Genomic DNA, 15,197 nt, shown 5'->3' with positions numbered 1-15,197 from the left:
CAGAGCAGCTTCCTGCAGTGCCCGCGACCATAGAGCGCGGGCCCAGGGCGCCGCCCGCGGGTGGGGGACGTTCCCGGGACGGAAGTGGCCGAGAGTGTCGAAGGGAGGGCGAGGCCGCAGCCCGAGAGCCACCGGGAGAACGAACGGGTTAGCGGGCCGGCGGGCGGGGCACAGAGCCGGGCTGCGCAGGTAGGCCGGACCGGGCGAACTGGGGCCTCAGGGTGGGGCCGCGACACCAGGCCTGGGAGGCGGGCGGGCAGGGCCCCTGACTTCTGCGTCTGTTTCGGGTCATGTCGGAGAGGTTCGCGTCCGGTGTATCTCTGCTTGTGCTCTGAGTTAAATAGGCCGTTTTTCGGCAACCAGGCCTTTCCTGGAGCAGTCCTCGGCCTAGGATAGTTTTGAGGGAGGGTGAGGAGTGGGTGGCAGTGTGACGCAGGGCGGGGATCGGCTTTGAGGTTAGCTGATAGCGGGTACGTGAGCAGGAACGGGTGAGTTGGAGATTAAGTGGAGTTGGGTTTTAGGAGTTAAGGTTAGCTTTAGGAGTGTACAGCTGGGGTTAAAATTTAGATTTATTAGTGTGAGGTGCGTTTTGTGTAGGTGAAGTTTGGATTAAAGGCATTATTTTGTTTTCTATAACGACCAACGTTAGAGTTCAGGTTAACGTATGTCAGAGTTCAGGTTAAGGGTCAACAACAGAAACTAAGTTAGAAGTCCAGTTTTAGGGATTAGAGAAGGTTAGCATAGCCAGTACAGGAGATAAACAAGAAAGGGGTGAATCAGGAATCAAGTGACAAATGAACTTTAGGTTTAGGGATGAAGATTCAGGGTTAAAGGTCCAGAGTTGATGCTACAGGTAAAAATTAGATCAAAATTAGGGATCAGGGATTGGATTCAGGTATGTGGTAGGACAGGGATGCCTGTCAAATCCAGTACTGGGAATCAGGAGACAAATTATGGTCAGCATTAATGTTAGAAATTTCAGGCAGTTTTCTGTGCTCTAGTTGAGGTCAGGGTAGTTGACCTCAGGCCGGTGAAATTTAAGAGACTGGCAGTAGGTAGATGCCCTTGTTTTGTGGGGAAGGCTTCTTTGGCCCAGGGAAATGACAGACTAATTTCAGGCTAGGGTTCTGGGCTAGCTGGAATTGCTGGCATCAGGGATTCCAGCTTAATTCTATTCTCTAAGCCTCAGGCTCTTGCTGTGACCACCACAGTTGAGGGGGAGGGTTCTTGGATCCTGTTGTTTACAAGGTAGGAGTTAGAAAAGAGTTAGGGACCCAGGACATGTACAGGGCTTAGTAATCGTGGTGGACTGCCTAGGGGAGAAGGGACTGGTGATTAAGGGGGAAGCAGACCAAGGACACTGTTCCCATGCAAGAAGAGGATGGCTTAATTCTCTGAAAGTTCAGCCCTACTACCTCCATTTTCCCTCAGTCTCTTGAAATTAAGCCTTCCTCTCCAACTCTTCTCCCTGGCCCTGCATTTCACACCCTCAGGCATACCCACTGACAGAATACTTCCCTTGCCTTTAGCTTTCCCATGCGGTTCATGTTACCTTCTCAGCCTCAGTTCTGCCTCCCTTCCCACCTCTTAATCCACACATCCCACCTTCATTTACCCTCATCCACATCTGAGCTTTCCCATCATTTTAAAGCACTCTCCCACCATATATTTACCTGCTCATTCACCTACATATCTCCTGTTTATCTGCTAAATACCCCGCCACCAGCTCAACACTACTGCCAAGCCCTCACAGTCCCTGCTATATACCATTCCCTGATTCTAAGCCTCCTAATTTCTTGGTCCAGTTATAGATCCCCTTCCCCCACTCCCCCAACAGAAAAGAGGAAATGAGACCCAAAGAGGAAACTGGGTCTTGCTGATTCCACGCCCAACCAGGCCACTGACCACACCCCCTTTCACTCCCAGCCTGACCCTGCCACTGACCACAACACTGTCCCCTACCCAGTTTGACCCAGCCACTGGCGTCAGCCCATCCCCCTAAACTCCATTTTTACTTAGACACTGCCAGCGTCTCTTCCCTGTCCCCCTGTTCCACTCATTTAACCTGATTTAGCCACTGACCACACATCTCTTCTCAACCTCCTACCGCCTGACCTGGCCTCTGACCTCATTCCCTGTCTTAGCCTGGATTCACGGAATTGTTCTTCCTCTTCCCCCAGGCTGATTCAGTAACTTATTATATCCATATTTTTCCTACTGTTATCTTCCCTAGCTTGTCCTTGCATTTTTCTCTTCCCCCATTTCCAGTCTGGTAATAGTCACTAAGCCCATCCTTTCTGCCCCTACCTGACTGCTAACTGCCTCCCCTAAGGCAGCCTCATGTTTGCATTCTTACCTCCTCCTGTCCTTTCTTTCCCCTCTCCCCAGTACCTTACCTAAATTCAGGCACTTTGAAGCACCTGCTGATGACTGGAGGCTGTGGGCTTCCAGCCTCACTTTGGGCCCTGGTTCCTGAGTTAAGCTTGTCATCAGATCCTGTTGGTTCTACCTCTTCAAATTTCTGATGAGTGGCATCCTCTTCTCCATTCTAATTCTGGCTTCGTTACCTCCGACTTGTGCCAGTGCAGGGTCTTTATAACTAACCTCCCAGGTAGCTGCCAGAGTGAGTTTCCTGAAGTCTAGTTCTGGTTGTGCCCCTTTTCTGATCATCGCCTCCCTTGGCCTCCTGTTGCCCTCTTGTAGGTGAAATCCCGCATCTTGCTCCTGAGTCCACCCCTGCCTTTCCATCCTAACCTTGACTTCCCCATCACTGCTTACTTGCAGGTACCCTGTGCTTCAACCAGCCTGCTCCTCACTTCCCTGAATGCTCCTCCGTGATTTCCTGCTTTTCCACCTTTGCTTATGCTATTCTCTCTGCCTGGAATGCCACCCCTGACTCATCTCCGGCTGGCTGGAATAGTGGAGAGAGCTTGGGCTTTGGAGTCAGAAAGACCTGGGTTTGGATCCTGGCTTCACAACTTATTAGCTGTGTGACTTTGGACAAGCACCTTGAGCAAGTGTTTAACTTCTTTGAGCCTGAGTTTCCTAATCTGTAAAAATGGAAATAACGACACCTACCTTGCAGGGTTGTTGTAAGGATTAAATGAAATTGTGTACACAAAGCAATTGACATATCGTCAATAAAAGATAGATCATTGTTTTTTCTTATTATCTTTTTTTGTTTAAATCTTAACTTCAAATGACACTTTTCATGGAGACATTTTAGTCCCCTTTGCTTGACCTGAAAGGGATCTCTCCTATGAGCGTGTACTGTTTGGTTCTTACCTCATCCTGCCTTCTATTATAACTCTGTATGTAGCTATCCACTCTGCTGAGGGCAGACGTGAGTGCTTACCCTTCTTGGTTCCCAGCCACTGAGAACCAGGGCCTTCCCCACAACAGACCCTCAGAACTGCTCACTGGAAGACTGGAAGGAGAAAGCCCACAAGAGAGACATTGGGGCTGAGTGTTGTGTGCTTGACGACAGAGGTGGAGTCTTTATGGGAAGATAACGTTGTGATGGAGCTGTGTAGGGGCTGTTTGCTTGAGATAATGTGTATGTATGTAGAGACTATAAGTAACTTTGTAAGAAAGAGCTCAATGCATAGGCTGGGGTACATTTAGGGAGAATGAATATGCATGGATCAGGATGGAGGTAGGCAAGGGTTATGCTGGGGGAGGTCAGGTCCAGCCCTTCAGCTGCCCAGTCCAGCCCTAAATGAGCCTGCCGCAGCCTGAGGCCGGATATGTCAGTCTCACCCACAGCCCTCCCCTCCTCCCCGCGGTTACAGACTCAGAGGCCAAATTTGGTAACACACTTGAGTGTTACTCCCCCCAACCCTCTTACATTCTGTCTTCAGCTTTCTCTCTCCCTGTCCCTCTCTGTAACTCCCTGTCTCTCGGCAGCTCCCTCTGTAGGTATCTGCTCTGACTATATTCTCTATGTCCCCCAAATTCCTTACCCCCAGTACACTTACATTCCATTCCTTGCTGGGATTTGACCTCTGTCCTCTATCCCCCCCCCACCCCCCCCCAATTGCCCAACTCCTCTGGAATGCATCTCAGGAATGTCTTGAGGGAGGAGGAGCTCTCTGGGAGGGGGACATGGTGGGGGGGGAATTCTTGCTGTTCCATAAAACATGACAGAAAGTAGAAAGGGGAGCAAAGTTCTCCAGCCGGAACAGGAACTGGATAGCTTCTCCCCTTACTTCCAGGGGCCCGCTTCTGTGCTCTCATTGCCCCCAACTCATTTGATTCCATTTGCTCCTTCACCCACTTGTAGCTGTGTGGGTGTCCACTCAGGACCAGCTTGAAAGTGATGGTAGCCATGAGTCAACTCCCTTATCGGGGGCTCAACAGAGGTTTCCGTGCTTAAGGAGGAAGGGGGGTGTCCATATATCCGGAGGAAATTGGGGGAGATGTGCAGTTTCAGCTGAGGGTGGAAGGTCTTTTCAGTGTGTCCTTGGCTTGACAGACCTTCCAGCCTTCCAGCGACCCTACAGCCAGGTCTGTCCAGCTCTCAGGAGAGGTGTGCCAGGGATGGGGAGGAGGGCAGAGACCTAGAACTGGGGAGAGTGGGAGGGTCCCCTCTTGTTGGGAGTAAGGATTGAGGGCGAGCTATGGTTTCTTCTTTTTGGAGACTCGAGATTATTTATAAGGTCAGAAATTGTCTGTCAGACTCCTGATCCAGACCTTTGCCACATCTGCCTCCTGTCTCCTCTTTCTACCTAGATTTTCAATCTCTCCTCATCTCTTCACCCTCCAAAAACACACCCCTCCCCAGCTTCCCTGGTTCTCAGCTGCTGCCTCTGTTTCCCACCTTCTGCTTCTAAGACCCCAACCTCCGCTTCCAAGCGTCCCTCTAGCTGTGCTTTCTCCCCCTTGGGGCTAGCAGTTTGCAGAGAGGGGAATGGGCTGCCTGGGTGTGCGCACCTCTCTTAGGTAGGAGGCACCAATCCCTGGATGGAGCTGGTCACATCATCAGCTGCCAGGCAGACTTGTTGTGTGGTGCTCTGTGCGCCACCTGCCACCTCCATGGAGGGTGGAGCCTGGAGGGCGGGGGAAGGCTGGGTGGGACTAAGACACTGTCAGGAGAGGCAGCTGAGCTGGAGGGCAGTGTTTGAGAAGGACTTACCGAAGAGGACAGAGTATAGGAGGAGTTATGGTGAGAACTGGGTATTAACCTGCTATCTTAGAAGGAGCAAGGCCTGAGGAGTTAAGAGGGACTGGGCTCTCTCTCTGAGCTGCCTTGAAACACACACATATCCAGTCTGATTCCCCTTCTGCAAAATTAAAGAGTTGGCTAGATCACTTTTGAGATTCCTTTGGATTAGAAAAACCATGATTCTGGCTTGACTGCTGGGGGAGCCAAATGTGGACCGAGCTGCTCCGGGAGGCCCCCAGCATGTCAAGTTACTGGAGAGCTGAGACACGTAAGCCAGGATGGCTTGAACAGCAGTGTTGGGCCTCCCTGCCAGACTAGCTCAAGTCAGTGTTTGCAGGGCTCAAGAGCCCTTGGGGATTATCTAATATAATGTCTTCATTCTGCAGAGAAGGAGAATAAAGCTGTGAGAGGAAAGATCACATGATGAGTCAGGGCAGCGCTCTGGAAATCCCAGACAGGGAGAAGTCAGAAGGATATAGTAAGAGACAAAGAGAAAAAGACTGAACCAGGAAGGGTGAAAATAGGGCAGAGACAGGACTGGGAAAGGAGGTGAGCAGGGACAAGGGTAAGAGAGAAACACTTGGAAGAAGGAACGGAGGCCCAGATTCCAGTGCTGAGGGTGGGGTGGTGTCCTCAGGTAACACTTTCAGACCTGCCTTTGTGCCTTGCAGACCAACCTCTCCTTCAGAGGTCTCAGACACCTAAGACTAGTCCTTTTGATACAGCTTATCTTTCACTCTTTAATATCATTAAATAAAACAAGAACACGCTCACTGTTTTCTGCTTTGGTGACTCCCTTTCCCGGTTCTCCATGTGGGGGGCCTCCTCTACTCCAGTGAGGGTGTATTCTAATGCCCTGATGCCATGGGCCAGGTATAGCCAGGCTGGAGAGAAGAAGCCGCCACCATGGTTGCGCTTTCGCTGAAGATCAGCATTGGGAATGTGGTGAAGACGATGCAATTCGAGCCGTCTACCATGGTGTATGACGCCTGTCGGATCATCCGTGAACGGATCCCAGAGGCCCTGTCTGGCCCTCGTGAGTCTGACTGCCCAGGTGGCTGGGGCGGGAGCCCTGGTCCCTTCTTATTCCCAGGCTCTTGGCCTTGGGAGATGACTCTGTTGGCCCCAAGGCCTCTCATCTCTCAGGTCTGTGTTCCCTGGGCCCCGCCCTCCTCTTTAGGCCCAGGATCACTGGGAAGATAATAAGAGGTAGTGGAGTAGCCATTCAGCTACACTGGGGTTTTTCTTTAAGCCTAAGCTGACCCATCTTCTCTTTCAGCCAGCGACTTTGGGCTGTTTCTGTCAGATGATGACCCCAAAAAGGGTATATGGCTAGAGGCCGGGAAGGCTTTGGATTACTACATGCTCCGAAATGGGGTAAGTATCACTTCACAAGGACCACCAACATCCTCTGCCATCACTTCCCTCCTTCCGCCTCCTATTCAGCACCCATATCTGTTGTCTTTGAGCTCTCCCATGCTTTCTAATAATAGGCAGTCATAATACCCTGTTTTCACACAGTCTTCCTTTTAGTAATCTACTTTCCTTCCCTCTCTGGCTGCCTAAAAAGAAAGTAATATCTTTAGCTTAAAGTGGGCCTCTCCTGTTCCTGACCCAATAGGACACCATGGAGTACAGGAAGAAACAGAGGCCCTTGAAGATCCGCATGCTGGACGGCACCGTGAAGACTGTCATGGTGGACGACTCGAAGACTGTCACCGACATGCTCATGACCATCTGTGCCCGCATTGGTAAGGGGCATGCAGGGCTGGGGGCTCAGAAGGAGGCCTAAAAACTCTGCTGGGGATGCTACCAACCCACCCCCTCCCCCAGGCATCACCAACCACGATGAATATTCACTGGTTCGAGAGATTATGGAAGAGAAGAAGGAGGAGGTGACAGGGACCTTACGAAAGGACAAGACACTGCTGCGAGACGAAAAGAAGATGGAGAAACTGAAGCAGAAGTTGCACACAGATGACGAGTGTAAGCAGAAGGGGACTGGCGAGGGCATTTGAAACAACTGGGGTGTCGGGGGCAGCCATTTCTGCGTTATTTTCTGAGTTTTCTTTTGCAAGGTACTGTTTAAACACTGGGGCTGCATCTGTGGTAAAACAAAGTCCTATGCTCATGGAATGGAACGTATTACTGAGAGGGTGGGACGTGAAGAAACAAAAAATCAAAGACTGACGGTGTAAGGGCTACAGGGACTTGGCACTGAGGGGACCCTCTGTGCCCCAGTGAACTGGCTGGACCATGGCCGGACCCTGAGGGAGCAGGGAGTGGAGGAGCATGAAACGCTTCTGCTCCGGAGGAAGTTTTTCTACTCAGACCAGAACGTGGACTCCCGGGACCCCGTCCAGCTGAACCTTCTCTACGTGCAGGTAGGGAGAGGATGGGCTGGGTGGTAGGCGGCAGGGAGAGAAGCAGGAGTGCGGTGGGGCGTCCCTGCTCCCCACACAGCATTTGTTTCCTCTCTCTGTGCTTCCAGGCACGAGATGACATCCTGAATGGCTCCCACCCCGTCTCCTTCGACAAGGCCTGTGAGTTTGCTGGCTTCCAGTGCCAGATCCAGTTCGGGCCCCACAATGAGCAGAAGCACAAGGCCGGCTTCCTTGAGTGAGTGACCTCGTCCCATACCTGTCAGGGCCCAGGACTCCCTGCCACTGCGGCCCTAGCATAGTGCGCCTGTCTCCGTCCCAGGCCTTCTCCCCTGCTTCCTCTTCTGAGTTCCCAGGGCCTGACCCCCACGGGGGCCTTTTCAGCCTCCGTCCTCCACGTGTCTCTTTCCATGTGGAATGTGAAAGTGGTCCAGACCCTGCCCCTGCCCCCTACCTCTGAAGCAAGCATGTCACTTTTTTGAGAGTCTCTGAAGAATTGTGCTGCAATAGCCAGAGGCAAACAGGGTACATTTTTGTCACAGGAAACATCAGATTTCAGAAGTCTCATAGGTCTCATCCACTGATGTTTCTCAAAATATATAGAGTTTGATGTGGCTTTCTCAGCTTCCTACAAGCATGGTCATCCTTCTAGTGAGCCCCTTCTGCTCTTGTGTCCCTAAAATTGTGATCTAGTCTTTATTTTCCCCAGGAAATGAGCCTCCAACTCAAGTTCCCTCAGTCTCTTTCCCTGCAGAGAGAGATGCAGGCTGCATTCAAGAGTTAGTACTAAGTCACTTCAATTTCGGGGACAATCTAGACTCTCATGCCTTGAATCTTCCTTCTCCCCAAAGATAACACTCTCCTAGACATCTCCTCACACCCCCAGGCCCACAGTCCATGGCCCACATAGCCCTGATGCTGTCCACTACATGCTGACCCTCCCTTTTCTGGTGTAGCCTGAAGGACTTCCTGCCCAAGGAGTATGTGAAGCAGAAGGGAGAGCGTAAGATCTTCCAGGTGAATGGGGGCAAGGGACATGTTTGGGATGACCTGGGAGCTTTGCTGCCTAATCCTACTGACTGAATGGACCCCCTCCTCGTCACCCCTACCCTGCTTCCGCCCACCAAGCTGTTCTCCTACCTCTCCTGTGCCAAGAAAGCAAAAGACCTGGGCTTCTGGCCTGCGCTGCATCACTGCATCTGCTGTGGAACTCAGTTCAATAATCTTGTCTCCTTTCCTTTCCCCCTAACATGGGATAGCTGTCTCCCCTGAAGAGGACTGATAGGGAATCACTGTGAAGAGTAGATCTTTGTACAGACGGAAGGTGTTATCTCTGCTCTTTGAATCCTCAGCCCAAAAGGCCTTCTGTTTGACCTTCTACTTCCTAACTATCCCTTCACATCTATAGAACATGTCCAAGTCCCTTAACTGTATCCTTCGCTTCTTGAACCATCGCTTCAGCATATTCTATATCAGCCCATCCCCTCACCTTCTCATTTCTCATAGCCTGCATCCCCTAACTTTTTCTGTGTTCCCATAATACTCTCCTACCATAGTTCACATCCCAACTTAACTTCTAGTCTGCAATGTCATCTTACTCAGATTTTGCTAAAAGTTTCCCCATTTCATACTCGAAGGCACACAAGAACTGTGGACAGATGAGTGAGATTGAGGCCAAAGTACGCTACGTGAAGCTGGCCCGTTCCCTCAAGACATATGGCGTCTCCTTCTTCCTGGTCAAGGTGGGTTACTGACCTTTCTCCCTGCCCACCCTTATCTCTGCTCTTACCCTTTCCTCTCTCAGTCTCTTGCCCTTCCCTGAGTCACATTTTCTGCCATTCCCCAAGTTTCATTTTGTTCCTTGTGAAAACTTGCCCCCTTGTCAGCACATCCCTCCCTGCCCTGCGTTTTTCCTCCCTTTCCCTTTATCCTAATGTAGCCTTGTCCAGGTCCATCCATAGACAACCCAGTTTAGCTCCCCTGCCACCATCAGCACCCCTTTGTGGTCTGGATCTGATCTCCTGACTAATAACATCCACGACCTCTGCCTCATAGGAAAAGATGAAAGGAAAGAACAAGTTGGTGCCCAGGCTTCTGGGCATCACTAAGGAGTGTGTGATGCGAGTGGATGAGAAGACCAAGGAGGTGATCCAGGAATGGAACCTCACCAACATCAAACGCTGGGCTGCGTCTCCCAAGAGCTTCACCCTGGTGAGCTGGGGTCTTGGGGGAGAAAGAGCTGTGTAGTTTTCAAAGAAGGGGCAGCCGCAGGGTCTCCCCAACCCCTCTGCAGAGGTAGGTACCCTGAAAATGATTCCAGAAAAAAGGAGAACTTTGGAGCTACTGCAGGAACTTGGAGTTTAGAATAGAAGAGAAACTCTGTATTGGAGAATGAGAGAAGCTAAAATGAAACATTTGAAAATCAGCAGAACCAAACTGTAACCAGCAAGCTGAGATCACAGGCCACTTGGAGTGAGGGAAGAAAAAGATGATAGAAAAACAAGCCTCCCTTCTTTCAGCAGCAACTCCTTACAGTAGCCCACCTCTAGCTTTGTGTTTCGGCATTATCCCACCTTGAGGAAGTGCCCCACTGAGAAGGGAAATTAGTAAAGGCGATTTTTCCATTTTGGATATTAGTGCTCATCCTTAACTCTGGTCATTTAATGATGAACGTGTCCTCCCAATTTTATCATCAGGGTGACAGAAGAGAGACTTCCTAAATGCCATGTATTTGAAAATGTGTAGTGTAAAGGATACTCCTTAGAAATAAAGTATTTCCCTCCAAGGGAAATAGAGAACTAGGAGACGAAGAAAAGCTGTTGTCCCAGAGGCTGCTCGCACGGGAGGGCACCCTCAACCGCTTGGCCTTGGGCTCTTGCCCCACCAGTTCCTGTCCCAGGTTGTCTCAGGCTTCCCCACTGAGCCCCTTCCCCATTGTCCCCCTAGGATTTCGGGGACTACCAGGATGGCTACTACTCGGTGCAGACGACTGAGGGGGAGCAGATCGCTCAGCTCATCGCTGGCTACATCGACATCATCCTTAAGAAGGTGAACACTGGCTCCCCGACCCGCACCTCCTCCGTCTCTTCCTGTGCCTTGCCCGCATGCAGGTCCCTTAGAAACTGAGACCAGGTTCTGGGAGATGGCTGACTGGGGAAAGATTAGAGGCCGCCTTTTCCACTTCCCTCTTCTTTGATGCTTGTTCCTTTTTTCTCCTACAGAAAAAAAGCAAGGATCACTTCGGGCTGGAGGGAGACGAGGAGTCTACTATGCTGGAAGACTCAGTGTCCCCCAAAAAGTATGAAGGAACCTGGGCCCATTCCTCGGGCAGGGAAGGCATGGCATGACCCCAAGGACTGGAAGGGTGGGGGGTCCTTAGGATGTCTCTCTGTCAAGTCTCAGGCTGTGATGGGGCCTCACGCACCCCCCAGAGCGCAGGACAAGCAGAGGCAGTAGAGCAGGTAGGAAGGGGATGAGAGGAGGAGGTCCTCGACATGCTCCCTGATCGTCTCCTCTTCAGGTCCACTGTGCTTCAGCAGCAGTATAACCGGGTGGGGAAGGTGGAGCATGGCTCCGTGGCCCTGCCCGCCATCATGCGCTCCGGAGCCTCGGGTCCTGAAAATTTCCAGGTGGGCAGCATGCCACCTGCCCAGCAGCAGATTACCAGTGGCCAGATGCACCGAGGACACATGCCACCTTTGGTAAGAGTGCCCCTACTGCTGCCGTGACTCTGCTGGGCCCAGCTGGGAGTTAGGTAGCTATTCATATTCCTCTCCTTGGCCTCAGGCTCTCCTTTATCTTTTCCCTGTAAATGTTCCCTGTTACTCCTCCTTGTCTTGTAGACGTCAGCCCAGCAGGCGCTCACTGGGACCATCAACTCCAGCATGCAGGCTGTGCAGGCTGCCCAGGCCACACTGGATGACTTTGACACTCTGCCCCCTCTGGGCCAGGACGCTGTGAGTGTGGGACGGAGGCGGGCCAGTGGTGCTGAAGCTGGAACTCCAAGGACCAGGGTTGGGGTGAACTGGAGCAGAGCCAATCCTGAGGTTGGTTTCTCTTCCCCTCAGGCCTCAAAGGCCTGGCGTAAGAACAAGATGGATGAATCCAAGCATGAAATCCACTCCCAGGTAGACGCCATCACCGCTGGCACCGCCTCTGTGGTGAACCTGACTGCAGGTAGGCTGGATGCCCAGCTCTCTGGACAATGGGGGTGGGAGGGTGGGTGTGTGCAAGCAGGAATGTGACTGCACCTTGACTCACGGAAGGGACTGTGTGTGCGCCTCCCTCAGCGGGGGGGTGGGTGGGTGTGTGTGTGTGTGTGTGTGTGTGTGTGTGTGAGACTAACTGCCTGTGACTGATCTCATCTTCCTCCTCCCGCAAGGGGACCCTGCTGAGACAGACTACACGGCAGTGGGCTGTGCAGTCACCACCATCTCCTCCAACCTGACGGAGATGTCCCGTGGCGTGAAGCTGCTTGCCGCCCTGCTGGAGGATGAAGGCGGCAGCGGCCGGCCCCTGCTGCAGGCGGCCAAGGGCCTGGCGGGGGCGGTGTCAGAGCTGCTGCGCAGCGCCCAGCCAGCCAGTGCCGAGGTCAGGGGCCAGGGTCCCAGCCCAGGGATCGCAGGGTGGAAACGGAACCATGGGTGTGTAGGACCCCTGGACATCTTGGTGGAGACTGGGCAGCTTCTGACCGGTGTTCACTCTCCACAGCCCCGTCAGAACCTGCTGCAAGCAGCTGGGAACGTGGGCCAGGCCAGTGGGGAGCTGTTGCAACAAATTGGGGAAAGTGATACTGACCCCCACTTCCAGGTTGGTGACTCCCCCAGCCCCCAGAACCCCAGCTTCTAGGAGGTGACCTCTGATCCTGAATCCAGCTCTAGTCCAGCTACTATAAACTGACCCCTCAGAACCAACCTGAGCCTCTTTCCAGGAATCACACTGGGAACCCCCTCCCAGTCCCTTTCTGGGGGGCTAAGAATTCAGAACCCCTGAATCCCAACTTAACCTATTAGTTCACCCTTGGCCCTTATTGGTGATATTTTTTTTTTTTGGCCACTATCATCTTTCCCAGGCCTCCCCATATGTAGCCCTCACCCCAACTTGAGGGCCTCTTGACCCCCCTTCTAATCCTTTAACCTCATACCCAGAGGATGCTGCCCCCTCCCCACCCCATGCCAGTTTCCTCAGCTGACTTGTCATCCTGGATTTCCCATGCAGATCTGTGCACCCAGCGGGGCTGGGTTTCCATCTCCCCCCGACCCCCCCACGGTAATGGCCTCTGGCCTGGGCCTTCCCAACTTTGTCCTCTCTGAGCCGCATACACTCGCTCTGCCCCCTGCCCTGGCCTCCGGGGAGCAGAGCACGACGGGAGCTGGGGAGGCGTGGCACAGGCAGGACCTGAGAAAATGGGATCCAGAGGGTCATAAAGGGACTTGCTCCCGAGACTCCAGGGTGACTGCTTCCAACCAAAGGCGGAGAAGAAATAGAGAAAAAATGCTGGGGGTGGGAGGGATCCCCCCCACCATCCTATTGTAAAGGCACTGCCCGCCCGCCCTCCCTCCCCATTGCCGTCCGGGTGTATCCGCCTCCCTTCGGTGTACACTGTTTCTCTCGGTGTGGGTTTGTTCTTTGGTGGGGGTTCTGTCGTACTTGGTGCTCGAGGCAGGGGCTTGGGTAGGTTCTGGTTGCTTCTGCACACTGTTCTGTGATTGGAGGCAGTGGGACTAATGAAACAGCTTACGCCTCTGAGAAGGGCCCTTGGACCCCAAGCTGGATCTCGGGCCACGCTGACCGCTGGTTTCTCACAGGACGTGCTCATGCAGCTAGCCAAGGCCGTGGCAAGCGCTGCAGCTGCCCTGGTCCTCAAGGCCAAGAGTGTGGCCCAGCGAACAGAGGACTCAGGGCTTCAGACCCAGGTCATCGCTGCGGCAACACAGTGTGCCCTGTCCACCTCCCAGCTGGTGGCCTGCACCAAGGTGAGCCCCAACGGTGCACCAGCCTGCGCCAAGAGGTGATGCTTCCACACACAAGAGCATCTCATCTAGTCTCTTTGGCCCCCAAGGCCTCATTGTCCAACCTCACCACTGTTGTGAATACCGCAGAACCACAGACCACACCTCATGACTCCTTTCCCTCGCCTGCCTCTCTGACACTCACTTTGCCCACAGGTGGTGGCTCCTACCATCAGCTCCCCAGTCTGCCAAGAACAGCTGGTGGAGGCTGGGCGACTGGTGGCCAAGGCTGTGGAGGGCTGTGTGTCCGCCTCCCAGGCCGCCACAGAGGATGCACAGCTGTTGCGGGGGGTAGGTGCGGCGGCCACAGCTGTCACCCAGGCCCTGAATGAGCTGCTGCAGCACGTGAGGGCCCATGCCACAGGGGCTGGGCCTGCTGGCCGCTACGACCAGGCCACTGACACCATCCTCACTGTCACTGAGAACATCTTCAGCTCCATGGGTGATGCTGGTAAGGACACCCCCCGGGAAGACAAAGAACCCCGATGAGGTTCTCTGAGCCTGCTGGACTCTTTCTTGCAGACCTGCCACCACACCCCTGAGCACTCAGCACAGGGCTGAGTGTTCAGTCTTTGAAATCGCCAGTTCCCCATTTGTTAGGCAAGAATAGAATCACTGCCCTGCCTTCCTTGGTGCAGTTAAAGAGCATACGAAAGTATACACAAAAATAGATGGAAAGTGGCATTATTAAGAGATAGCTGTCCCACCTCCACTTCGTCACTCCCAAAATCCTTCACAAAGAGCCTCTTCCGCTTAAGACTGCGGAAAATACTCATTGGAGACTGTCTTCCCACTGTCACCCCACCCCCGTCACCCCTGCCCCCATCAAAACCCACCAAGAGATCTGTCCCTTTCCAAGATCCTGAACCCAGAAAACAATAACTTCAGGGAAATCAAGAACTTTTGAGTCTGCTTACTGCCCCTAAAAGCCTCATCTACCTTGTCTGCATCTCTCTCCCCACCCTGACACCCTCTCAGCATCTCTGGCTCTGTTTGCTGACTGTGCCCATGCTCTCAGGTGAGATGGTGCGACAGGCCCGCATCCTTGCCCAAGCCACCTCTGACCTGGTGAACGCCATCAAGGCTGATGCCGAGGGGGAGAGTGATCTGGAGAATTCCCGCAAGCTCTTAAGTGCCGCCAAGATCCTGGCTGATGCCACAGCCAAAATGGTGGAGGCCGCCAAGGTAGGGAGCCTTCTGTGCAGACTCCCAGACTGGGCCCTGAGAAGGGTCCAGATAATCACTCATCTATGGGAGCAACCTGGGAAAAGCGGAAGATACAAGAGAGCAAATACAGGAGCACTGAGGAAGTAGACGCACCCCTTGGCAGTGAGCGGATGGCACCAGACTTTCAGCCAGTGTGACTCGCAGAGTTCTTACTGACAGACAGGAGACCATGCCCCTCTGCTTCCTCTAAGTCTAGGGTCCGTGGTTCCAGCTGTTCCCTACTATGTGGCTACTGCTTGCCTGCTCCCTGAATGCTTGCACATGGGCATTCAGTCCCAGGGGGTCCGTTGCTAGCAGCACAGAGAAGGACCAGGCAGTGGGACACAGAAACACCAGGTGTAGAAGGCAGCAGGAAGAAGCCAAAAGATTCTTGGGTCCCTGGACACTGGGCTCTTCACTTTGCAGAGTAACCAG

General features: G+C 53.0%; 1 protein-coding gene across 1 annotated transcript in view; it reads left to right on the top strand.

The window, feature by feature from the left end:
* The first annotated feature begins 5 nt into the window (after positions 1-5).
* Positions 6-15,197, top strand: part of TLN1 (talin 1) — a 31,405-nt gene continuing 16,213 nt past the window's right edge. Inside the window, exons 1-20 of the mRNA XM_052644697.1 lie at positions 6-189; positions 6,038-6,200; positions 6,444-6,541; positions 6,786-6,915; positions 6,998-7,150; positions 7,406-7,548; positions 7,656-7,783; positions 8,502-8,562; positions 9,183-9,287; positions 9,601-9,756; positions 10,492-10,593; positions 10,767-10,843; positions 11,066-11,246; positions 11,388-11,501; positions 11,613-11,721; positions 11,927-12,135; positions 12,256-12,354; positions 13,353-13,520; positions 13,713-14,007; positions 14,575-14,741. Coding sequence (XP_052500657.1) covers positions 6,071-6,200; positions 6,444-6,541; positions 6,786-6,915; positions 6,998-7,150; positions 7,406-7,548; positions 7,656-7,783; positions 8,502-8,562; positions 9,183-9,287; positions 9,601-9,756; positions 10,492-10,593; positions 10,767-10,843; positions 11,066-11,246; positions 11,388-11,501; positions 11,613-11,721; positions 11,927-12,135; positions 12,256-12,354; positions 13,353-13,520; positions 13,713-14,007; positions 14,575-14,741 — 2,625 coding nt within the window. The 5' untranslated portion in view covers positions 6-189; positions 6,038-6,070. The remainder of the gene's footprint in view (positions 190-6,037; positions 6,201-6,443; positions 6,542-6,785; positions 6,916-6,997; positions 7,151-7,405; positions 7,549-7,655; positions 7,784-8,501; positions 8,563-9,182; positions 9,288-9,600; positions 9,757-10,491; positions 10,594-10,766; positions 10,844-11,065; positions 11,247-11,387; positions 11,502-11,612; positions 11,722-11,926; positions 12,136-12,255; positions 12,355-13,352; positions 13,521-13,712; positions 14,008-14,574; positions 14,742-15,197) is intronic.

This window comes from Budorcas taxicolor, chromosome 8 (assembly GCF_023091745.1).
Source record: "Budorcas taxicolor isolate Tak-1 chromosome 8, Takin1.1, whole genome shotgun sequence".
In the NCBI taxonomy this organism is placed as follows: Eukaryota; Metazoa; Chordata; class Mammalia; order Artiodactyla; family Bovidae; genus Budorcas; species Budorcas taxicolor.
Note: the sequence above shows the minus strand (reverse complement) of the source record. Positions and strands in the feature narration are given on the sequence as shown.